General features: G+C 45.5%; 1 protein-coding gene across 3 annotated transcripts in view; it reads left to right on the top strand.

Moving 5' to 3' along the window:
- LOC147624662 (YbaK/aminoacyl-tRNA synthetase-associated domain-containing protein) overlaps positions 1 to 15,124 on the top strand; it is a 77,250-nt gene that overhangs the window by 28,375 nt on the left and 33,751 nt on the right. For all 3 annotated transcript variants that reach the window (XM_086819683.1, XM_086819682.1, XM_086819681.1), the window contains 6 exons: positions 6,934 to 6,994; positions 7,201 to 7,277; positions 7,363 to 7,412; positions 7,648 to 7,730; positions 11,446 to 11,516; positions 11,602 to 11,740. In XM_086819683.1, coding sequence (XP_086675809.1) covers positions 6,934 to 6,994; positions 7,201 to 7,277; positions 7,363 to 7,412; positions 7,648 to 7,730; positions 11,446 to 11,516; positions 11,602 to 11,740 — 481 coding nt within the window. The remainder of the gene's footprint in view (positions 1 to 6,933; positions 6,995 to 7,200; positions 7,278 to 7,362; positions 7,413 to 7,647; positions 7,731 to 11,445; positions 11,517 to 11,601; positions 11,741 to 15,124) is intronic.

Raw genomic sequence — 15,124 nt, 5'->3', positions numbered from 1 at the left:
CTTTTCTCTTTTCATACGGATACTCTCTGCTACTAACACCTGTTCGGTGCCGGGTAGTCCAAGCTTCTGGAGAACCACGGTCCATGGGTGCTGAGATCGGGAAAGCCAGGCGTTAGTACGGGAGCGCCTGTTTGTGCGTGGTCTTGGAACACCAGTGGGGCGCTCTCTGCGGATTCCAGTGAAGGCACGGGACCGTAGAGACGAGACTTCTTTAAGTGGACTGCTCTCCTTCGAACGTCTACTTTAAGTCTCTTGTTTGGTAACTGTATTCATTTCAATTGTACATGGACATCATCTGGTTCATTGAACCCATGGAGCATTGTATCACTTAAACTCTCCCAATAATATATCATATATTGAGGGGGGGGGTCAGCCCGTTCCGGCCCCAGTGCTGGTGTCCATTTATCATCATTTCATTTCATTTCAGTTTTCAGTTGTTATTGAGTTGTCCATTTATATTGTGATATTTAAGTTGTGCAATTACGCATGTGGGTGTCCAACGGAGTCTATTCTCACTTGCGGGATCGGTTTCATTGGTATCAGAGCACGGTTATTTCCCTCTTCTTAGTGGGGAAACGAACCTGTGTATTGGACACCCCGCTTCTAGCACACTTAACACAATGGACAGCCAATGCAATGGACAGCCAATGCAATGCTTTGGAAGTGCCTAATTCGAGGGGCCCATCAAGTGCCTCGCGTGGTTCTGATGCTTTGCAGGGAAGGCACAAGCCCCTTGAGAGGGTGAATGATAGTGATTCGAGGGGACATCCGTCTCGTGGAAAGACAGTTATGCAAGAAGAGGAGCCTAATGCAATGAGGGCTGAATTGGAGCATATGAGAAAGCTTTTGCAGGCACAAGAGCAAGAGCTGAAATTTTTGCATGAAGATCCCCATGTGCAAAGTGCCATTGAAGCAAGGAAAGCCGATGCAATGGTGGACATGACTTTTGAGTCCATGGCACGAGAAGTGGGCAAGAAGCCAATAGAGTTGGCACTTTCCTACCTCCTCCGCAAAAGGTGACATCAAAGAGGGGGAAGATGGAGAGCTGAAATTCAGAAATCCACCTCGCTTGAAGCATGGCGATCCCGTATCTCAAAGGTTGAGGTCATTTATGCAGATGGAAGAGGTGACAGCCACCTCTCGTCATGCATCTTCTCCACAAGGCACAAAGGGTGAGAGGTATATGTATGCTAATGCTCATGGAGGGCATGATGGTCACATGTATTCAAGGCATGTATCCCATGGAGGGGGTGACAGGTCTGCCACTAGAAGAGCTTTGCCTACTGAGTTGTCTCATGGAGAGACATTGCCTTATGCAGGAAGGTCACATGCATCTGATTCTCAGGTTCATTGGGAATAGACTCTGTTGGACACCCACATGCGTAATTACACAACTTAAATATCACAATATAAATGGACAACTCAATAACAACTGAAAACTGAAATGATGATCAATGGACACCAGCACTGGGGCCGGAACGTGCCGACCCCCCCCCCTCAATATATGATATATTATTGGGAGTATTTAAGTGATACAATGTTCCATGGGTTCAATGAACCAGATGATGTCCATGTACAATTGAAATGAATATAGTTACCAAACAAGAGACTTGAAGTAGACGTTCGAAGGAGAGCGATCCACTTGAAGAAGTCTAGCCTCTACGGTCCCGTGCCTTCATTGGAATCCGCAGAGAGCGCCCCACTGGTGTTCCAGGACCACGCACAAACAGGCGCTCCCGTACTAACGCCTGGCTCTCCCGATCTCAGCACCCATGGATTGTGGTGAGAGATGGGAACTTGTACGCAGCCAGGCAGCCGCCTGTGGGCAAGCCACTTGCGTGCAGCTGCCTGTGCGCAGTCGTCTCTGGCAGGATGAAGAGATGGCTAGGCGCAGTCGCCTATGTGCAGCTGCTTGCAAAGCAAGGAGAGAGATGGGAGAAGAACCTGTGCATAGTCACCTGCAAGGCAAGAGGATGGTGGCCTGTGCGCAGCCGCCTGCAGAGCAAAATGAAGAGAGACCTGTGCGCAAGAGCAAGCAGAGTCGCGTGTGGGCCAGCATCGGATCCCAGAAGGTGGTCATGCACATCCGCCTATATACAAGAGGAGTATCACGCCTGATTTGCATGGAGGGGCACACGACGAACAGCTGGCCGGCCCACCTGAATTGCATGGAGGCGGCCAGTTCCAAAGTCCCAAGGGGGGGTGGGTAGGTGGCCATGCACCCACCCCCACACACATGATTAAGTGAGGGGTTCCCTCCCCACCATGGCCCATACGTGGGTGCCCATAATGGGTGCCCACCCTACCAAGGGCACTATGAGATATTGGGGAGGGTGCCCACTCATTAATGAGTGTGAACGTGCAACCTTATAAAAACAAAGGTTAAAAAAAGAATGCTATAAAATAAACAAATGCAATACACTTACCACCTGTTCACACGCAACAAAACTCGTCAGAAGACAGAGTAAACTTCACGACTCACTGGCAGGCGTCTTCGCTCTGTAAATGGCACGTCAAACAGGCAAACACAAGAATACAAGTCATGCGAAGACAAATCCAGGCATGCAAACACAAGAATACAAGTCATGCGAAGACAAATCCAGGCATGCAAACATGAATGCATGTGCAAACAGTATCATGGACATATCTCCCATTCATGGAACAAGTACTAAACATTTCTGTCGGGCACAATGATGGCACGACAGAAAACATAAATCCCGGTCTTCCTATGGAGTGACAGTCCCATAGGTAAGACACAGATCCAGGCACGAGCCTCCCTATGGAGTGACAGTCCCATAGGCAAGACACGGCACAAATACTGGCTCTTCCATGGTGTGACAATCCCATGGATAGAACACAGTCCAGGTCATACACGGGTGGCACCAGTCTTGCTCCCGTCCATACGACACCATCCTGCTGACACGGGTGGCACCAATCTGGCTCCCGTCCATGTTATGTAAAATACTGGCCCCTTCACATGAGACACCGGCCTGGCCTCAAGTGAACAAGACACAAATCTGGAGATGGACCAAATGGTCGGCCAATTGGTGACATCATCTGGTTCATTGAACCCATGGAGCATTGTATTACGACACAAATCTGGAGATGGACCAAATGGTCGGCCAATTGGTGACATCATCTGGTTCATTGAACCCATGAAGCATTGTATCACTTAAATACTCCCAATAATATATCATATATTGAGGGGGGGGGGGGGTTGGCCCGTTCCGGCCCTAGTGCTGGTGTCCATTGATCATCATTTCATTTCATTTCAGTTTTCAGTTGTTATTGAGTTGTCCATTTATATTGTGATATTTAAGTTGTGCAATTACGCGTGTGGGTGTCCAACGGAGTCTATTGCCACTCGACGGGATCGGTTTCATCCCCATAGGAGGAGAGAAGTTCGTAGGTTGTGCGGCCAGGATGGAGACATTGTTCCCCTCCATGCCATCGCCATTGATTTTTTCTGATCTCTTCTTTTGGGTGCCCCATTATCCCCACGGGTGATGGACGTGCACGAGAGAGTTTGGTGGCACACGATAGAGGTGGTTCCCCTCGCTCTTCGGTCCTTCTTACTGACTCTTTTTTTTGCAGAGGAGTTGGTGGAGACATTGACTGCTCTTCCTAGAGGCAAAGGCCCTGGGGCGGGCTTCCAGTTTCCTTTTTTCTTCGCCGCTGGGACCTCATGGAAGGCAGCCTTCGTGCTGCCTTCGATGAGATTATGTCCACAGGTGTCATGCTAGAGAGGCTTTCAAAGGGTTGGATACACTTGATCCCTAAGGAGGTTGGTGACAGATTGAAGATCTGGCTGTGGAGACCCATCACCCTTCTTGGGACGGCCTACAAGATCTTGGCCAAAAGCCATTAGCTAGAGACTTCAGCCTTTCCTCCCTGATTTGATCCATGATGCTTAGACAGGTTTTGTTCAGAATCGAAGCATTCTTGATAACATCTTCACCTTCTGGGAGGCAACTGCTATGGCCAGGATGCGACAGTAGGACCTCATTGTGCTACCCTTGACTTTGAGAAAGCTTATGATAGGGTGGATTGGAGCTTTTTGGAGGGCACTATGAGCTTGATGGGATTCCGTGTGGAGTGGATCCATGGTGTTTCAGGACTTTACTCAGCCTCTCACAGCCAAGTTCTCATTCAAGGAGCCCGTGGTGAGAGATTTTTCCTTTACCATTCGGTTTGGCAGGGCTTCCCTATGGCACCTTACCTTTTCCTATTCGTCGTTGAGGCCATGGGCAGTTTCCTCGCAGTCCAAGAGATAGGGCTTCAGGAATTGGGTCTTCCTGTCCGTTCACAGGAGGAGCTGCAGGACTCAGAGTTTGCAGATGACACAGCTGCTTTTCTTGTGGAGATGGTGGGAATCTCCAAAGATTCGTTGAGGCGATGGAGATCTTTTGTTGTGCATTAGGAGCACATATCAACGAGCACAAGTCGTGTAGTTTTTGGGTAGGCTATGCATCCGCCATGACTTGGCGCCCAGTTGAGGTTTTCTAGTGGATCTTGAGTGGCATTGAAGTGTGCTATCTTGGGTGCCAAGATGGGCATAGACACCTCTCCGGAGCAGCAGCTCGCCCCTCTTCTTCTGAGCATTCAGAAGAAGCTTTTGTAGTGGAGTTCTGCGAGGCTCTCCCTAGTTGGTAGAGTGGTGGTGGTGAACCACGTCCTTCTTGCTACCCTGTGGTACATTACTTCTTGTTGGGCCTTCTCTCGAGCATGTATTGGCTAGGTTCAGCGCTTGATCCGGAACTTCTTATGGGCCGGTAGTGATGGGAGGCCTGCCAGGGCCAAGGTGGCATGGAGAGTGATCATTCAGCCACGACGTAGAGGGGGGCTAGGCATAATTGACCCTGCTATTGAAAGCCGTGCCCTGTTGGGCAAGCTGATTGTTAGAGGACTCCTTCCTGGTGGTGAGCCTTGGAAGGACTTCCTCTTGGCCCGGATTTCAGCCCGCACTCCGAGCCTATGGGGGCCCTTGGCCGCAGAGTAGTGGTTAGCACGGAGTATGTGGCAAGAGTTATAGTATACAAGAATTATGGTATACAGGTCTATGGATTCCTGGACTTCTTTTCTAGGGATTTGGATCTATCCTCAGGTTTATGGTTTATTCTTTTTGGCTCCCTTTATTTGGGATGCATTGGACTTATGAAACTCATGGTTCACATACCCTTCTTGTCCTACGTGCTCTCTTGAGGATTGTTTCTACCATGTGTGGGTGGAACAATACAGGGCAGATGGAAGGGAACATGGGCACTTCAGAGGGTAGTGTCGAGCACAACATGCCGTGTGTAGTGTTCTCTTGTCCTACGTGCTCTCTTGAAGATTGTTTCTACCATATCTGGGTGGAACAATAGAGAGCAGATGGAAGGGAACATGGGCACTTGAGAGGGTAGTGTGAGTTAGTGGCAGAAATGCCTACAAACTATTGGTGGCCGAAATGCCTATAAACTATGTCAGCAGAAATGCTTATGGAACACTAGGCTATTTATGCCTGCGAGTGATTGTTTTATCTTGTTACTTGAGCCCACCTCTCATCCAAGGTGTGTGGTCAGAGTACCAACACGGAGTGCAAGTGGTAAAAGTGGACATGATACCTGGTTGGCAAGGGACTTTGTGTACGCCAAGGATCATGTGGATTGGCACATGTTTGTGTGCTTTGAGCTTGGATTATGATATCTGGACTTATGGGACTGTTTTGTCTCGCCCATTTATTTGGGACATGGATTTATTTATCTTTATGCCATATTAGAATCATACAGAGGCCAAGAGGTTCATTGTTCATCTCACCATATAGTGGATTCATGTTGGGATTATGAGAGGGCAATTCAATGAACACTCCACCATACACATGGATTTGTGTTGCGATTGTGGAGTGAGTGTTTCATTGTTTCCACACCATGCTTGTTGATTAGAGTTGGGATTGTATGGGAGAACATGGGAACTGCTGGGATTGGGAGAAAGGATTGCCAGAACTATGGAGAACCAGCTTTTCTGTCACCATGGTTTGTGCTCTTGAATGGCACCAGTTTGTGTGCAAAGCACATGTTTCTGTGTGAGGCACTAGTTGTCATGGGGCTGAGGATGGTAAGCGCTTGATGACTCTCTTGCTGAATATGAGGAATGACTAAATGATTATGCAAGGGCTCTATTTTTATGGGTTGCATGAGCCAGTCGGCTGGCTACAGAGCTGGCCGACTGCTCATGTCCATAAATAATGCATAAATGATGTGAAAAATGCTGAAAATGATGGAAAAATTACCAAAAAAATACTAGATAAATCTTGGATGCTATCTGAGGTTCCTGCAATGGTCTAGATGTTACGCATGAATGATGTGCAATATGTAGGATGCTTTCTGATGCAAACCCTAGGTTTCTATTGACTGTATATGCATGAATGCGTCTCTTTAAGTGGGTTAAGGGACTTAGATTGATTGACTGACTGACTATGGCTGAGAATGACCTACGTAGCTCGTGCCTGACTTATCCTGGACTAAGGATATACAAAGGGGTCACGGCATACGACAAATATCATCCTGAATGGAACTAATACTGTACAAATGTTGCATTGTTGATGATGAGCCAATTTGTCACCCATGCACTTCAGTGCAGAGTGCATGTGACAGTAGTCTCAATTTGGTACCCGTGTGGAGGCAGCTTGGTCTTTCCACTTGAAGGCGCTACAACTTGTGGCTGCCACTGGGCTACATGCCTGTCGCTTCCTTGCTTGTGAGTTGTGCTCTGTACGCACCAAAGCTTGACAGAACCAACAAGCTGAAGAGCTTGTCGCTATCTTTTGTGCAATATAAGATAGACTTATCAAAAGTTATATGTATCTCCAACTCTTGATAAGATATCCAATAGCCTATGAGCTATCTTATGAGATGCTTGTTATAATGTGCTGAATCTTGTGGTTGTGACAAGCAGGATAAGAAAGGCCGGTTATATTTGGTATCTGCGTTGGCAACAACCAATGTGGATTTGAAGGGTATGAATGGCAAACCAGTTCAGATTTTTCTCTTTGTTTAGATAAAATCAATCGATTACATTAGGAGCAACCTTTTATATATTTTTTAAAGCTAACAAGTTTCTTCATAAAGTCAAGTAGAAATCCTATATCTTGAGTCCATATTCGAATCTTTGGAGTTGAGTTGAGTAATTAATCAAGGACTCATTACTTGGTTATTTGAGCAGCGCTTTCACAACGTTTAGGTCTTGGAAAAGGTGGATTGCGCATGGCACCAGAGGATGCTTTGCAAGAAGTGCTCAAGGTATCAGAGTTTTGTATGGCTTCAAATCATAGAGAGGGAGGGAGGTCATTCCTGATTTAATTTTACTGCTTTTTTTCATCAAAAGGTTCCTCTTGGTAGCGTTACACCGCTTGCATTAATCAATCCATCAGCAAGGTATTATTTTGTACGAGCTGCTGGGCTGCTTTTGCCATTATCTATTGTATTTCAAATTTTGTGTGTGTGTGTGCATGCCTGCCCACCCAGCCACCTACTCACTCCCCATCCATGTATGTGCATAGTCACACAAGAAAAACAACAAAGGCTGCAAGCATTGATTACCTGAAAATTTGTATGTTTATGTCAAGACTTACGAAGATTGTTATTTTACTGGTTGGATCAATGTTTGAAGATCTGTCATATTGCTTCTGGATCATCAGTTCAAAAATCATTCAAAGCTCTTCTTCCACCCGCTAATCAATAACTCAACCCTCGGTAAGTTCTGTTAGTGTTTGAGAGGCTCATTGATGGTATGATGTCTGCATTGCATATGGATAGCTGATATTGCTAGCAGTTTTGCTTTCCCTGAAAGAAACATCCCTATGTGATTACAATTAGGCTAGAGTCCAATCTCGGCAGTTAGCAGATCTCGTAAATTTTGAGACTTTCAGAAGTTTGTTTGATTAGGAAAAAGGGCCTGCCTTCTAATCTTTATAGGTGGAGTTATATGTATCTCCACGTGATCTTGAGGTCCTTCTATGTATTGAGTCTGAAATTGTGGGATAGGCTGTACAGTCCATGGGCTTCCATAAAGCATACATTGCATGGGGTTTCTTCTCTTGAAGTTGGTGCCCTCCTTCCCTTGGTTGGTCAACTATTTTCCACCTTCACCCATTTCGCATGCCAATACCCCCATGTGGCCAAGTGGGCCACACACTTGGCATTTAATGCTATCATTTTATTTTCTAAGGTCCCTGGTCTTCATAACCCTTGCGACCTTCAATAATGTTTGGTATGTTCACATTCCCATATTTGGTCCTTGCCACCTTGCTACCTACACATTGCAAGGTGATAACACATAAGATTCAATAATAAAAATTAATGCATCAAATCCGGACCATGTCCAAGCACAAATACAATTCTCCCACACAAGTATGCAGCAAGCAACCGGAAAATACAATATAATGTAAAACAATTTATCAAGAAAATCTTCCTTCAAAGCTTTGTACCGAATTTTCATGTGGGAATTTCTTGGAAATTTCATTGCTGGTGACATTCACCCTAGATTCTAAACAGTTGACCAAAGCGAAGAAGCGTCCAAAATGGAAATCATCTTGCCTCAGCTTAACCTTTCTGATCCAATTTAGGATTGGACCACTCTTGTTTCAACTTAGAAACAAGCTTAGTATTTCAACAGAGAAACAATTTTCTTTTACATAGGAGCAAAACCTTTCTTGTCCCAACATAGGACAATGCTTATTTGTTTCAATTTCGAAACAGCTTAGGATCTAATTGTCATAACTCAAATTTCCTTAGCCTTGTAGGGTAACTTTCACATGCCGGCCCAAGTATTCACTAGAGACCTTCATAACGGTGCTTTGCTTGGGTTTTATGTAGGGAAACTCCCACACACTAACTCAAGTGCTCTCTAGAGACCTTAACAACTCTACGACATAGTCCTAAGCCAAATCTCTATGGCTACCTGTCATAGTAGACCGTTTTTATATGGGCAATTGATGCTTGGGCAACTCCTTCAAGTATTAGTATTTTCATCTCTCGTAGGTTCCCCTGTTTCATTAGTATTTGAAAATAGTAGGATTTCTTGTTTTTGATTAGTATTTTCATCTCTCGTTTCTACTTGTATAGCAAGTTGGGGTTTGGATTTTTACATAGGAAGCCAAACTATGGTTTGCATTTTTGCATCCACAATTGTTGGAGATTAGGGATAATCACGAGTTAAATAAGAGTGATTAAGAGAGGACATGAGATAATCATGAAATGATTGGGCATACTCGTAACATTATCATGATGGTCCTTTTATGGGAGAGAGCCCCCTTTACAAGATGTATACATGTGTTGCCACCACATTTGTAACTTGGTTGAACACAATGCTAATCAATACACTTTAATACACCAAGATTTAATGGACAACATGCCCAATACAAGAAGTAATTTGTTGAATTGACAAGAGACGCACGATGAGCCGGAACGGCCGACCCCTCCTTCAAATAAAGTATATTGATCTTGGGAGAATCAAGTACGTAGTGTCATGGGCATTTCTGACCAGATTTCGATACTAATGCATATGAATACAATATTGCAAACAATGTGGTTGTTGGTGTAGACTTGCAACTCACACTACCCTCTCAAGTGCCCATGTTCCCTACTATGTGCTCTCTATTGTTCCACTAGCACATGGTAGCAACAATTTGCAAGAGAGTATGTAGCACAAGAGAATACTACCAGGGTATGTGAGCATGGAGTCCGGCTAGTGTTTGGAGTGTTAAAATCTTCAATCTGTCGCGATCGTTCGCGAAAAAAGTCTTCAAGAGAATGAAGGGAACCTTGGGAAAGCTTCTCCTATGGTTCAACATGAGAAAGGAAGGTTGGAATTAGGTTTTTCAGCAAAAGACCAGAAATTACAGCAAATATAAGAGTTGTTTTACTGAATTTTAGTCATTGGGAGTGTGTTGGAGAGTGAACACCACTTGGAAACACTCTTGGAAGCTTGAAAAACACACTAGCAAGCTTGGATATGGAGTTGGGAAGGAGAAAGGCAAGTTGGGAGATTTAATCCAAATCATTGCGCATAAGCATTTGCCTGTGAAATACACTTGCATGTGTGACTTGTTTTGTTTGCCTGGACATTGCATGGTATTTTGTCTGTGAATGTCCATGGGCATCGGGGATGCTTGAACACCCCGTGGACGCGTGTGTGCACACCTGTTTGGGACTAAGGCAGTAAATTTTATGTGTTTTGTAGGTGGTAAGTGTGCACACTCAACCCTATTTAATTATTATTTCTTTGTTTACTAAAGTCTATGGTTGTAGGTTCATATTCATTACAGTTTGGGCGGACAAACTTATAATTTATAAGGGAGTTCACATCTGGCTGGACTATTTTAATGAGCTGGGACCAATTATTAGGCTTGGGCATCGACCAAAAACCCACGAATTGCTAAAAGTGACCATAGGGGTTATTTTTGACATCCACAAGTTGCTTTTCTGTGGTTTTTGGGGTGTTGAGCAAGTTAGGGTAGCCACAAGAGCTGGTCGACTTCTTCTGTAGAGGGCATATGGGCTGTGGGCAGCAAGAAGGAGAGTGGCTAAGCTGGCTGACTCTATGTACAAGAGCTACAGGGCTGGTCGACTCATGGAACAGGGGCAATAGGGTTGGTCGACTGCTGAAAAACTGGTTGCAGGGTTGGCCGATAGTGCTCTCTCTCTCTTCTTTTGCTGGTCGAGTTTCTCACAAGCCACAAGAGCCAGTCAAGTTGCACACATGCTCCCTAGGGTTGGTCAACTCCCTCTACTACTTCTCTTTTGGCTGGCTGTGCTGAATTACAGCAAATTTCAGCAATATTTCATGGGTTTTCTTGAGATGGAATAGATACAGGTTGTGCCAGGCTTCAAGCCAGCTTCATGGGATGCACAATGATTGGTCTAAGTGTTGTTTTGGGCTTGTTTGGAGCTGCTGAAATTGCACAATCATGTGGACAGCCGTGAAACTAAGGAACAATTGGTGACTGTTAAGCCCATGTTGGTGACCAAGGGCTTGGTTTCATGGGACAACAGTCACCAACTGCTGTGCCCTTGGTTGGTGACCGAGGGTTGGTCCCCCCCACCCCAACAAAAAACCCCCTCTAGTGCCCGGGGCTTCTTTTTAGAACCCTTTTCTTAAGGATTTGCATTACAAGTATTAACAAAATGGAGTTTGAAGTTTACCTTTAAACTCTTTCTTATACAAATAAATTTAAATTTATATAATGAAATGGAGATTTGTATAGCATGTGAAATTGACCTGCAGTTTGACTCCCTTCCAACTGGCCAGCCTACAAGGTGTCACTTCTAGAAATTAGATTACATTTTCTTTTTTTGTTAGAACCAAGGACAGGTTGCTGCTTCTTTGTCAACATTTACTTGTTTCAGTAGATCCAAGAACAGGTTGCTGCTTCTATGTCACGCTCTAAGATTCATTCTGTTGTGACAGCAATGACAAGTGCTGAACTCGACACATTTTTGAAGTCAATAGACAGAGAACCGTCATATGTAGATTTAGAGGTATGTGGTACCACCTACTCAGATTGAACGACAACTGTGATTTCAAGCATGTATCTAGCTTGTGGCATGGATGCTTATTTTGCAGGCTGCAGTTGCAGTTGGGAAAGACCAGCCACCAGACCTTGCAATGTTTGTGACCGCCACAACTGACCAGAGTGCAAAACCAACAAGACCTGGTGCAGAGGAATCAGCTAATGCTGTGCACAATTCTTCAACCTTGAAGCGTAAGACGGTTTTTGTCTTCTTAAAATAATAAAAAATTCAAAGGGTAGTTTTTAAAGGTAGATACTTGGAGAGGGATATAACCTCTTATTTGGATTGTGTTGATTTTTAGCATGGGTGCCTGTTTGGGGGTGTCTGAATGGGCAATGCATGTGAATAAGATTTGTGTACTTGCGTGAACTTGTTTCCAGTGTGGATATTGCATGGTTTTCAATGGGTGTGAATGTCACGGAGTAGGGGACGCTTGAGAACTCCATGGGTGTGTGTGCATGAATGTGTTTAAAGCGTAACATGTTTTTTCATGGGTTTTGCAAGTGGCAAATTTTACCCCAATGCCCATTTCATTTTTGCAAGGTTGTATGTCTAATGTGTGCTACTTCATCAAAATATGGGCGGACAATCAATAACCTGGGTGCCTCTTTTAAAATGGGGTGTAGATGCATGGGGGTGGGGGCTCTTGACCAGCCAAACCTCACCACACCCACTCCATCGTTTTTCTGGAAAAAGAACCTTCGCTTGCCAGCGTTCACAGAACGCGACCCCTTTCTTTTCTTTTTTACCAGAAAAGAGATCCTTCTATTTGTTAAAAAATAGTAGCCCGAGGGCTAAATCTACAAGCTGAGAATCCTTCCTTTTTTTTTCCAAGCGATACCTTGCGAAGTTCAAGAACTACTTGTCTATTGATGCAAAATGGGTTGATGAAGGCTACTTCAAAGATTACCCACAGCTTCTTCAGGGATATTTGGAGGCTTTTCGGTTGAGGACAACTGTTTAGAAGCCGGGGGGGATGTCACCATTTGGCCGCCCAAGTGGCTCTTCCCTATTTCGTGCTAGGGTACGGGAGGCCCGGGAGTTTCGCGTCGCCCATAGTGAGGCCAAGACTCGTGTGATCTACCGGAGGCTAGGCCTCGTGTCACCCGTAGTGTGGCCAGGACGTGGAACCCACTGGTCCCAGTTTTAGGCTTCCCATTGAGCCAATTCCGTGCTCGGGAAGACTTGCTATCTATAGGTTCCAAGAACATGTGATATACATAATGCATGTGCATGCACCTCTTCTTGCTTGAAACCGTTTTCGCATGACTTATTTTCGTGTTACTGCCTGCGATAATGTGTCTAGTTCACAAGCAAGGGACGCCCACCCATTGCAGGAATAGGAGATATATCCATTGCATTTCGCGTGACTTGATTTCGTGTGACTGCCTGGTATGATGTGTCAAGTTCACGGGCAGGGATGCCCACCCATGAAGAACGTGGGAATGCTCTGTATTCTGCCATGGTTTGTGGCATGTGAATAGGTGGTAAGTATCTTGTTTAACCCTTTAAATATTGGGCAAAGGTTTTATAATTTTTGGACGTTCAGACTTAATCAAAGGCTGGACTGGCCATTGGGTTGTGTCCTGGGTCCAAGAGCCATGTGTGGGCAGCCCAAACTTTGGGCACCCTCTTGGGTCATTTAAACCCACTTTGTGGCCACTTTAATGTGTGGGCACTTAATGGAGGTGCCCACCATTAATCTTGGTGGGCTATGCCACATGGCATAAGGGGGTTGGACCCCATTCCATCTCCTCTCCACCAACTTTCCCACCACTCACTCTGGCTCCTCTCTCACGTATGAGGAAAGAAAAGCATTCATCTCTCTCTCTCCTTTTGGCTAGTTGACTCATTCCCAGGAGTTTGCTGGCTGCTGTACTGAGCTGTTGTACCCTGCACCTGTGCATGTACCTGTGTTGCCACCTATTGTACTTGCACGTGTACCTGCTTGTATCGAGCACTCCACTACTGTGCTGAACCGCTGTACTTATTGCATCTGCAGCCGGATATGTAACAGCTGCCGTACAGCTCTCCGGCCGATTGTGTACGTGCAGCCACCTGTGTACTTGCGGCCATACACACCTGTACTTGCTGTACTTGTTGCAATACTTAGTGAACTTGCTGTAGCCACCGACGGCCATACTTGTATCTATGGTACCTGTTGTATGTGTACTTGCTGTTCCTGCAGTACTTGTTGTACTGGCTGAACCTATTGTGTTTACTACAGTACCTGCTCCTACGTGCAGCACATGATATCTGTTTGAGTACCTGCATGGACTCCCGTGTACTTGCTTGAGTACCTGCTCTTCTACAAGTACTTGTTCGCATACTAGTCATAGTATGAGTACCTTTTCGTGCTACTAGGATCTACACCCTCCTCTGTGAGTGAGTGAGCTTGGCTCTAGTATGAGAGTGCCTATTCGTGCGTGTTCTCGGAACAACAGTTTCGCATTCACTCCACTTTAGGTGTATGAGGTTGGCGGTCTGGTCACTTTGACTCTTTCAACGAGTCCTGCATTGACATTCTACTCCGACACACTTTTGTTTGGATAACATGTATTCATTGCATGGAATACCTTGTTGGAAATCCCTTGGAACTTTTTACACAGATCAAATACTCCGTTCATGGCCCCTGAGAGTTCCAAGCTTGGGACTCAGTGTAATAACACCGGTTAGGTGTGAATGTTCTTGGGCACTATCTTGTGAACAAAAACAAGCTCGCCAACACTTAAATATGAACCAGCAACAATGCAACAGATAACTGAAAGAAGTACACAACACTGCACAAGATAACACTACAAAGATAGAGCACGTCTGGTGGGGGGGGGGGGGGGGGGGGGGGGGGGGTCAAGCAAGACGAACTGCGTTCGAAAGGTCATGGGGCCGATGTACACGAACATCTGGTGCAAGGATGGTTTCAAACTATCCACAAAATGCTCAACATGCACTGACCATCGGACGGTCCTCAGGAGCACGAGTAGAAGCTTCCAGAAACGCATGAGGAAGTCGGTGATGTGCTCATGTGTACCTGTAGGTAAGGTGTGTCACAAGTATATCTAGAACAGTGGACCTCGCTCTAACATTGCATGGGCCCCCCTTAGTATAGGACCCACTCAGTCTTTGAGAGTGGGCCATGTTGAGGAGGCTCCTTCGAGAGACATTGGATAGACACCTTGCTAGACACCTTGCTGGGATACGGGGCCAAGAGTCTTTTGTTGCTCTTTTATTCCTGGTTTGCTCATTCTCATGGGCCTTTTTGCATCCAAACATTGGATATCCCTTCATAATGCACCCTACACTATGCACCCTACACTTAACCCTTTGCAAATCCTAATCCATAGTGTGTCGTATAATGATCTTGTCCCCTTATGAACAGGGCTCACAATGGTCTCTCTTTCTCTCTCTCATGCCCGAGACCCACTGTGTTCAGGCGGCCTTCCATGGAGCAGCTCCAGATCCAAGAGATCCTTGAGCAAGACGGAGTCAGATAGCCCATATGAAACCCACCCCTTGGAGAGAGCCTCCTGGGAAAGATTTATACTTTCCTTCTATGGTGGGGATTGTTGGATAGAGGA

This window comes from Cibotium barometz, chromosome 25 (assembly GCF_041138505.1).
Source record: "Cibotium barometz isolate CiBa-2024 chromosome 25, ASM4113850v1, whole genome shotgun sequence".
NCBI classification, from domain to species: domain Eukaryota; kingdom Viridiplantae; phylum Streptophyta; class Polypodiopsida; order Cyatheales; family Cibotiaceae; genus Cibotium; species Cibotium barometz.
Note: the sequence above shows the minus strand (reverse complement) of the source record. Positions and strands in the feature narration are given on the sequence as shown.